The following is an 11471-nucleotide window of genomic DNA, read 5'->3' on the forward strand; positions in this document are numbered from 1 at the left end:
GGTTACTACCATAAAACAATAAAAACAATTTCCAGTTGCGTTTCTGCTAGTGGAATCTGTTATAAACTGGTAGTAAACTCGATCTAATTGCATTTGCGATTATACCGATTGCTGGAATTGTGTTGGTTTTTACGTTATTATGGTGAAATGTGTTTCCCCTTCAGTGATATAAAAAACAAATACATTTTCAGAATCTTCTCTTCATTCCTATCGTGTTGCGTTCGGTTAGGGTGATTCTGCGTTCGACTGCCATTTCTTGTAAACACAAAGGCGAATCGTGCATAAGCGAATTCGGTTCATGTTATATAAGATATCGTTCCCCTATTTATAAATCGTGTATGATCGAATTCGTGTAGTGCAAACGTGTTATACGAGGACTGACTGTACTGAAAAAAAATCGGTCAATTGTCACCATTTCTCATACAAAAGAATCTTGAGAGTTATGTCAGCCCACCATAAAATGTTAAGAGATAAAAATCGGATGATATTTTAGTATAAACAGCCCATTCTAAACATTCTGAAAGGTTATTATAAACGACAACCTTTGCAAGAATACCAGTAACGATATCTCCTCACAATACCTTAAATACTTCAAAAAATGTCATTGTGGAATGGGACCTTCTAAATGTGCCCGAAGAAGAAATTCAAAGTGAGCTCCAGGAACAAAGAGTCATCAATGTTAAAAAAATTACAATTAAAAAAGAATGTATAATAACCCACATCAGGAATCTGATACTCACTTTTAACACACCAAAGCCACTCAGATCAGTAAAAACAGAATATCCACATTGCAATATAAGACCATATATCCTTTCTTCTGTTTCAGTTGTCAGAAGTTTGGCCATTCTCAGACTGTGTGTAGAGGAAATTGACGTGTGCACACCGTGGATCTCAAGAACATACATTTGTATTTCTACTTGTGTAGTTTGAAATCATAAATGTCCAAATTGTAAAGGGGAACATACTGCATACTCAAGAGTGTGTGAAACCTGGAAGAAAAAAAAAATAATATAAAAGTACAAAACAGAAATTGGAGTTTTCATATCAAAAAAACTAAAAAAGCCATAGCAATAAACATAGAAAATAAACCTTGTTATGCTCAAGTTAGCAAAATCAAAAACTCTGGAAACAAGACTTCCTAACTCAAAATATTTTGAAACACAGATGGATGCTATATTTCCCCCAAGAGAATCAATCTCAGAATGGGTTTGTGAATTTTACAAATCTTGACCACCACAAAAGCAACAAGAAAAAATTGTCAATACACCCAGATAATGCAGACAGTGTAAGAAGAAAAGTAAACAAAGATGACAGAACAAATGGATATAGGGGCAGAAAATCCCAGAGAGGACATTGTCCTGGAAATTTTTGTTGAAGAAATAGATACAGGAAGACCCTATTTTCCAAAGAAAGACTAAACCAAGGCAGACAAAGTGAAAACAGCCCAAAGGAAACAATCCGAGAGATCATCTAAACCCAACTGACAGATACAATTATCCAGTGGAATTGTAGAGGTTTTTGATCAAACATTAATGATATTATAGACTTACTACCCAATATCATTCATTAAGTATCTGCCTATAAGAAACATATTTAAAATTACAAGACAGTACAATTAAAAATTATATCCTATGTTGAAAGGATTGTATATTGGATGGAACAACATGAGGAGTCACAATTTTAGTTCACAGAAATGTGCCATCCCAACACTTCCTTAGAAGCAGTTGCAGTCAGTCTAGCAATAGACATCAATATTACCATAGCCTCAATATATCTATTTCCTAGAAAAGAATTTCCGTTGAAAGATTTCAAACAGCTGATTGTTTAACTGCCATCTCCGTTCTGTATATTAGGTGACCTAAATGGGCATCACTCACTATGGTATGGGATGATCTCAAAATAGACCAGAAGGGTAAACAAATTGAGAAAATAATAGTTGAGAACAACGTCATTATTTTGAATGATGGTGCGCGCACACACACATTTACACCATCCATCAAAAAGCAGCTCTGCAATAGACTTGTTCCCCAGCACTACCTGATGATTCAATGGACTGTGCATGAGAATCCATTGAGCAACGACCACTACCCCATAATTTTGGGGTAGCGGTTTCTGCTCAATCAGCAAAAAAAAATCTGAAGAAAACCCCATGTCAAATAAGTAGACATACTAGATGGAAAATGATAGACTGGGAAACTTTCAGGACACTAGTAAAGCTAGATTGCAACATTATTAAACAAGAACCAGTACAAGTAGCAGTGGCTTATGTCACAGATAACATTCTTCAAGCAGTGGAAAAGACAATACCTAAATGCCTTCTAACATTAGAATGTATCCAAAACCATGGTGAAACAGCGAGTATCAGGAAGCTAAAAAAAGAGACAGACTAAAAAAAAAATCCAACAATGGACAATCTGATTCAATTAAAGAGAGCCAGAGCTAAGATCAGGAAAGTGCACAAAATCAGCAAAAAAGTGACTTTGATCAAATTTACATCCACCTAACCAGTTTCACACCAACTACTCTTATCTGGAAGAAGATGAGAAAGGTGACAAACAGTTCCCAAATAAATCCCTCCCTATTACTAAATTGGAAAGGACAGTTGGTCACAACTACCAGTGGAAGTTCTACATACTATATTGAGGTAAACACTTCCAGTGTTCCCCGTAGATACTATAGGAAACAAACTCTGTATTTAGATCTAATCTTTCATCATTAAGTATGCATGAATTTTGGCTGTGATTTGAAATACAGCAAAATTCAAAAGCTAGTGTTTTCAAAATTCAGTATGAAAAATAAGAGAAAATTATATACACTGGTATCCATGAATTTTTTTTGTGCTATACAGAATGTTCCATAACATGTGGGCAGTACTTTCAGGATCCATTCAGGACCTAAATGAAAGTTATAAACTTTTGATTCTTAATGGTTAGAGTTCTAGCTTTTTGAATTTAAAAAAAAAAAAAAAAAAAAAAAAAATGGCTATGGAGCTTTCAATGTTAAAATAAAATAATAAAGAATAAGCAGACACAACATATCAGAAAAAGGAAGTGAGTGAGTGGCCTTCATTGGGAAATTTTGACAAGAGTGCTACTCATCTCATCCGCTATCTTCACCTTCCTCATTTGTGATGTGTGATTGTTCACTTTCCTGCTTGTGTGGTTATTCCAGGTTTGTCAATTCTGGGATAAATAGTGTAATCATAGTGCATCATCTTCATAATATTACTATTCTTCAAAATGTAGGAAACTGTGGCGGCATCTTTCTGAAATCCAAATTGCTCTTTTGCTCCCTTCTATCAAAACTGAATTGTGGTAGCAGTTCTCTTAGTTATACATGGTGTGAAACAATGGTCTTTTTTCTAGCAATTCTTGTTTTAGAACAACTGCAAAACCACTTATTCATCATTGCATTATACAAAGTAGAAGGATCCACATTTGGATACAAGATAATGGACAACATCACTGGCTGCTTGCTGTTGAGAGGAGTACCGTTCCTTAATGCCATTGAAGAGCAGTTTGTGCATAAAAGTACAAACTGTTTTTCAATAGTGCCCACAGTGTCACAACGGTGCCACACTATCTGCCCACAGTGTAGGATTTTTGGCAATTGGCAACAAACATCTCTAATAATACTAAAAAAGTTTGGTGGTAAACCCTCCATCATCTGGAGTAGATGTAATCAATCCAGATGCAGCAGAGGAAAAAAAAATTCAGAGGTATGATATGAATGTACATTTGTTGAGTTTCACTGTCTGCAGTGACACAGTAGGATATGGCCTTTTTTTCAGTTTTATCCATTAGTTTGAAGTCTGTCCCTGGTGAGGTTCAGAACTCTAGTTCATACATACAAATTAGTTTTCATCAATGTGCAGTGAATCATCACCTTGCTAATAAACTGACAAAAGTATTTCAGTGGGAACTTTTACTTTCTTCCCTCATATACAATGTATTTTTAGACATACAATGTATTTTTAGACTTTTCTAACACGATGTTTCCTAACATTATTTTTCAATCATAAATTCAAGGAGGAACTGGACAAACTATTTGAGGGAGTGGACAGATGATATGGGAAGTGGTTTTTTTTTTTTAGCTAATGCTGTATAAGCATGCTATCTTGGTAATGATATTCTGTCAAGACAGGATAGGATAGTCATGGCAGGAAATGACAGTATAGTTCCATCTTCCTTTCCATCTCTGTATCACTGTGATAAAGAATCTTTTCATAGCAGTTGTCTTTCTTTATCTGATACATCAGATTCTCTCTACTCCTGTGCAGGGTGAAATGCCTGGAAATGCATTTTTACTTAAACTAATAAAAACAGAATAAAAAAGTGAAAGAGATACACACAGTGTGATTTCACTTAGAGAAAAAAGTGTGGGCTCTTTCAAAGAATAGTAACTACTTTGAACAGTTACAAAAAATCAGAAATTGCTCTCCCAATAAAATGAACATGAAGTGGAAGACTGGGCTGTGCTCCTATCTCAGAAAAGTGAACTGTGTCAATAGCTGCAGTGCTACACATTAATTACTGCATTCCCACCCTAATGTATCAAGGAAGGAGAGCTTGGAACAACTTATTTTGCTGAGAAACCACCAGGCATATTGTCAATGTGGGTTATTTAATAATGTGGACATTGCAGACATGACAGATCAGCTTTTGATGACCTGAGTTATGAAATATACAAGCAACTCCTTAATGTGCAGGGAATTAAGTTTCCAACAACTCTGCATTTGTTGGGGGGTACTTTATTTTATTTTTTTTGGTGCAAAAATGCTATTTCTGTGCAAAATTCAAAGAAAAATATATTACCACATTTTAACAACACGATAAAAGCTTTATACAGGGTGAGTCAGAAAAAGTAGCCCGCTGCTCCACGCTTGGAAGAACCAGCAGCCAATCAACACGTGACTAGCCACCTGCACAAACAAATCTTCCCCTCATAGATTAGTAGCATATGTCACCCCTCAAGGTCAATCTCGTTGGAAGATAGTGTTTTGCCTGATATAATCCTGTATGTGTGTGTGTTTGTTTGTTTATAAGGATTTTCTGCATCATGCCTTATTCAGTTCCAGAAAGAGTTGCAATTGTTGAGGCATATGTGCGTACGGGTTTATTTAAGGAAACAAGAAGCATGTTTGTGGAACAGTTGCCCAGCAGTGGGGAACTTTTCATGTATAAAATGTTCATCAGTTGCTGTATACAGCAACTGATGAAGAAGTGGCACGAAACAGCAAGTGTCCTCAATGCGAAAAAGAACCGAGCCCTTTCTATTCGTATGCCAACTGTAGTGTGCGATATTCACGAGAGGATGAAATTAAGCCCCAGGAAGAGTACCTGGAAATTAGCCCAGCAAGTCGGTGTAAATCAGACATGTGTACGTGTACTGCACTCTGTAAATTTGAAACAATTTTGTGTAATGTGTGTGCAAGAATTAAGAGACAGAAAGTGAAACATGTAAATCATTCCAGGTGGCTCCTCAGCAGCATTGTTGACGGTCCAACTCAATATTTTATGTCAGACAAAGCCTGGTTTCATTTATCTGGACATATCAATTTTCGAAACAATGTACTGGGCAACTGAAAATCCACACCAACTCCACGAAGGACTGCTTCATGACAAAAAAATCGGAGTATGGTGTGCCATATCAGCATGGCGGATCACAGGACCCATCTTCTTGGAGGCAACTGTTAACACAGACATGTACCTTGCAATATTGGAAAGCTTTTATGCACAATTAACCCCTGAAGAGCGGGAGTGGTACACTTTTCAATAAGATGGGGCCACTTGCCATATGTCCCACAGAGCGCTGGTCCGAATTCACGAAGCCTTTCGAGACGGAAGAACTGTCAGCAAAGATTTATGGCCCCCACGTTCTCCAGACCTGTCCATATGTGATTTTTACTTTTGGGGTTACCTTAAGGAGCAAGTTTGAGACGAACCCACACACTCTTCAGGAATTCGTACTGCTATTGCGGGCATCAATGATACAGTGTTTCAGAGAGTTTGCCAAAACATGTTGACACAGGCTCAGCACTGTCTTGTGGCCCAAGGAGGTCATTTCCAACATCTTCTTTAACGGCGGGTAATGTACTATACATTTACCCACTTGTGCATGCATCGTATTGTAGTTTCATTGACGGGCTACTTTTTCGTGACTCACCCTGTAATTGTATAGGTATTTTGTACATATACATATGTACATTAGAAATAGTACTACTTATGGATCTCTGTATTAAAAAGGGCATCCAGTGTGGACCAATTGGCTTTTTTGTTTGTTATGCAAAATTTGTCTATAGTACTAATAAGTGTGTACAACCTCACTTCATGGAATTACCTTGTGAACATCTTTGTTAAGCACTTCTAAAAAATTCATATGCTGATGTAATGGTGATATCACTTCAATGCTTTTGATAGTCAGAACCCTTGTGGGAATGTGCCCAGACACTTGTGTGTTCCTCTAGTTCATTGTTGGTAGGTGAGTCATAGTGGGAGGTTAGAAAATTGTCTACATTATCTGCATTGGTTCCCTAGACAAGATGAGCTACCCAGTGCAGTGGAGACATCAACCACTCTTGTCTGGTGCTGTCAGTTGCATCAGGTAACTCATCTTCAGACATGAATTTTGTAAGACTTCTGGTACAGTCACTGTTAGGGAGACTTCATTTCAGGCCTCATTGAAGTTACAGATTGCCTTCAGCATGTGAAAATTTGTCCAATCTCAGATGCTTTATCTCTTCTGGCCACTAGTAATGCTTTAATGATTGAAACTATGTATGCACAATAATTTGTAGACAGTACAAGGGAACTTCCCCACACACACAAACACAACTGTGATGAAACAGTGGCAGTTCTGAAAGTGCACTACATACCTAGCTTGATAGGGTTGCTCACACTTGGTATCATTCATGTATGTTTCTCCCCTCATTTTTCGGGGTTCGAGCCCGTATACCACCAAATACGGAGGATGCGGAAAGGTCAGGGAATGACCACCGCATATCCCGGAACAATATGGCCTTAGTTGCTAGTGCTCCTAAAAAAAACCAATTAACCAATTAACCCCTCATTTTTCTATGAAAAGTTTTATTTTTTTTTAATATAAACCTGTTATAATGAATTTATGTTGGCTGGGGGTGTATGCTAAGTGGGGCTGCATATATATAAATAAAATTTATGTATCTTTATGTCATGAAAAGAAATTTATCTGACAAATTTATCTTTTGCTTTCACCACTGAAAATTAAAGATACAGTCTGTCCTCGTATAGCACGATAGTTCTGTTCCTAGAAACCCTCGTGCAATGCAAAATCGTGCAATATAAATAACAGGCCCTATGGGAAAAGTGGGGTTAGGTGCCGACCACCCAAGATTGAACACACATTTGGAACCAAAACATTACCAAACACAATAAATAATCGGGTAATTTTAATCGTTATAAAATACGTAAACATTTTATAACGATTAAAATATGTAATAAAAATATATAATATATATTTTTATTATAATATAATAAATAATAAAAAATAAATATTTTTTATAATACGTAAGTATAAATTATAATACGTAAGTCGTAATAAAATGCTTACGTATTTTATTACGACTATTACGTAATAAAATATTGCTAATGCTTTTGCTTCTATCGTAAGCAAACTTGTTTTTTGTTTGATTTTCTATCCAAACATATGACAGCCGTTCTATCTCTTCCAATTCTTGTCTTAATCTAATGGATTTTAATTACACTTTGAGTTGTTCCCACTATGAAAGTTTTTATTTTCTCCGCATTCTTTGTAATTCTCGGCGTTGCCTCATTTAGGTCTGTAGCACGTGCAATATCACATGGTCTTTCATTTCGCTCAAAGCGTTTCACAATTTCATATTTTTTCTCTATCGACAGAGGCGGACTGGCCATAAGCCTTACCGGGAAACCCCGGTGGGCCAGAGACCAGTGTGATTTTGGCCATAAAAGCTAGTATGAGGCCACTACAAATTTTCCCGGGTAAGAATTTTTGACCCAGTCCGCCTCTGTTTAGCGATATTGCTTTTCTTTTTCTTTCTGAATCTGCAGTGTCTTCACCAGGACACTTCCTTTTCACACCTTTTAAGTATTTTACTAATTTTTAGGGAATAAAGCACAATTACAAAATGAGACACGCTTAATACACATAAACAAAGCTGCGTGCGTATAGCAACTGAATAAACAACACCGTAAAGGCCGAGATACACTATTAACACCCCACATTTTACTAAAGCACATTTCTGGGGGTTACTACCATAAAACAATAAAAACAATTTCCAGTTTCGTTTCTGCTAGTGGAATCTGTTATAAACTGGTAGTAAACTCCATCTAATTGCATTTGCGATTATATCGATAGCTGGAATTGTGTTGGTTTTTACGTTATTATGGTGAAATGTGTTTCCCCTTCACTGATATAAAACACATAAATACATTTTCAGAATCTTCTTCATTCCTATCGTGTTGCATTCGGTTGGGGTGATTCCGCGATCGACTGCCATTTCTTGTAAACACAAAGGCGAATCGTGCATAAGCGAATTCGGTTCGTGTTATATAAGATAACGTTCCCCTATTTATAAATCGTGTATGATCGAATTCGTGTAATGTAAACACTTGTTATACGAGGACCGACTGTAGATATAAATGCATATTTTCCTTAGTTAATATGAACAGTTCACACAAGCTTGTCAATGATAAAATAGCCATATTCCATCACTGCTCTCAATTACCACTTCTTCATATATGACCATTTTGAAAGTGAAACATGTACAGAGTAAGCTGAGCCCTCTTTCAAAGAACATCCACCAATTATAACATCTATAATATTTAGAGCAGTTCTCCCCCACCATGAAATGAACATGAAAAACAACAAGAAATGCCAATAGCTAGTGCAGTGGTGTATCCAGGTATCATCATAAGGGGCGGGGGGGATATGGCGACTAGGCTTTTGAGATTTTTTTTTTTTAGAATGCCTTCTGCATTCTTTCTTTAATTTCAAATTTTTGGTTAAGGGGGTGCATATCCCCCCTCTGGCCACCCCTGAATACCCAAGCCGGTTCTGGTTGACTGAACAAATTTGAAGAGTGCCATGGCTTGGCAGTAATCATTGTGGCACTAGCTATATTTCTTATATTTCAAGCTTCCTTGTGCACTTGTCAGTTCTCCAACCATGGACCACTGTATCTAAATTCTATTATTTTTCATAATAGCTTCTGGGAGATTGTTTTTGACTGGGTTACTTTGTTGGAAGATTTTTTTTTTGACAGTAGAGGCATTTTAAACTTTTATGGGTCTTTGTCAAAAGTTTTTTGGTTGTGTTATTCCATTAAATTACTGAAATAATAAACTTTGACAAGCTGAGATGGTTACTTCTGACTATTTGTGATTAGTTACATCAGACATACTTTTATTAGTTCACACATCAAATGCCAATTTCAGCTTCAAGACCTGCTAAGTAATTTTACTTTTTTTTGCTATTCTTTGTGCTATCTAGCAATATGGCACCAATATTATGTGGAAAGTAGCAATATCCATTACAATAAATGACAGTTGTTTCCTTGAGTACTGCTCCATTTTGTTACTCCCTTTCTCAGTAGTGCTGTGTGTTGTTCACTACTATGTTATTATTCTGATCAGAATAGAAGAAAAGTGGAAAAACTGCCAAGATGTGTTTATACATGAGATATATCAAACATTATTCAATGTTTTTCCCACTTTTTTTTCATTTTTCTTCCATTCTGATTGTAACAATAATATAGTTCTGAACAATATGCAGCACTGCATGACATGAGGAAGGAAGTGACAAAATGAAGCCATATTCGAGAAAACAGCTGTCATTTATTGTATTACATGCACACACACACACACAGCATAATAGTATTGTATTACATGCACCTATCCGTTGTATTTTGTATTTAAATGTCAGTTGATGAAGAGACATGCGTCTCGAAAGCTTACTGTTAGTATATATTTGTATTCTTACATTAAACTGGATTTATAACTTATACGTGTATGTTAGTAAAAATTCAAATCATTAAAATGCACTACACTTTCATTGTTATCATGTGTTCCGTTATAATCAATTTTAAACACCTTTGTGATAGTTTTCTAAAGCACATTTCTGGAGGTCACGATCATAAAACAATTTGCAATTTCCAATTTATTGGGCTTTTCTGTTACTGAAAGCAATTATAAACAGGTAGTAAACTCTTCTTGCATTTGCGAAAATACCGATAGCTGGAATTGTGTGGTTTTTTACGTTATTATGGTGAAATGTGTTTCCCCTTTACTTCAATCGTATAAAAAAACAAATAAATTTTCAGAATCTTCTCTTCATTCCTTTTGTTTTTTAAGCTTCGTAAACTTGTTGCTCCACACGAATCATGTTAGTTGCAATTTGTGTGTGCCGTTAAAAAATGCTTATGCATGCAATCGTGAAATTTATAATTAAAAGAGAAGATTATCTTGGAAATAAACGCCTCTTGAAGCATTTCTGAAGAAGACCACCCCTTGTGCAACAAACCAATGAGTGCCGAGCCAACAATGAGTGATCAACGAGTGTGCATTTAGTCGATGATGATGAAGAATAAACATTCTTTAACATTTGTAAGTCGTTAACATGATAACATTTGTTTAAAAAACTAATTAGCTAACTAATTTCATTGTTGAGAACGTAACCCCTATTTTTAACCTTATGTCTATGGGAAATAAATTCCAGCTTTACCAGCGTGTATTAGGAATGAATTAACTCGTAAAGTCGAGAACTACCTGTATTTTATTAACCTGTGATTGCCTTACTCTTGCTCTTTTTTATATAAAGTTATATTTATGTAAGCACGTGTTTATACTTACGGTTATATTTTTTAGGTCCATATTATAAGTATCGAACGTACTGGGATATGTTTCATGCCCCATATATTTCTTGTATTCCACATGCAGAATTTTTAAAGCAAAGGATATGGGTGGTTCCTATGTATCTTTTATTGTTTCTTATCTCCAATTATATTTTTCCACTCGAGGTAAGTATATAATCTTATCACTTTTCTAAAAAAAAATTGTGACTAAAGAATAGAATAACATTCTGGATTTGTTTACAAAAGTTGATATAATTTTAATATGATTTTTAATAGAACATGGGGTAATGCTGAAATTATCAAAAAGATATTTTGAAATATGGATTTTTTTTGTACTTTTCTTTGTGTTTGAAATTAGCCTTCTACAAATCCCCCTCCCCCGCTCCAACATTTGTCACCCATTTGGTTTAAGGTTCAGTCCTTGTCACAGACTGGAGGAATTATCTTCGAAGGCTGTAATTAGTTGGTCTCGACAGACTGAATTTCAATCAAGATGGGTGGCACAGCATATTGCCCCTGGCTCCTCTGTTTCTTCAACAACTCCACTGGATTTATTTAATCCATTGTTGAAGGCCGTAATGTAGTTTCTCCTTTTCTCCCTCCT

The 11471-nt window shown here is 35.9% G+C and overlaps 1 protein-coding gene across 1 annotated transcript in view; it reads left to right on the plus strand.

Moving 5' to 3' along the window:
* The window catches only part of frj (membrane bound O-acyltransferase domain containing farjavit), a 92136-nt gene that overhangs the window by 23368 nt on the left and 57297 nt on the right, over positions 1–11471 (plus strand). Inside the window, exon 4 of the mRNA XM_090378355.1 lies at positions 10881–11032. Coding sequence (XP_090234481.1) covers positions 10881–11032 — 152 coding nt within the window. The remainder of the gene's footprint in view (positions 1–10880; positions 11033–11471) is intronic.

This window comes from Mastigoproctus giganteus, chromosome 7 (assembly GCF_048544385.1).
Source record: "Mastigoproctus giganteus isolate SK-2022 chromosome 7, ASM4854438v1, whole genome shotgun sequence".
Classification (NCBI taxonomy): Eukaryota; Metazoa; Arthropoda; class Arachnida; order Uropygi; family Thelyphonidae; genus Mastigoproctus; species Mastigoproctus giganteus.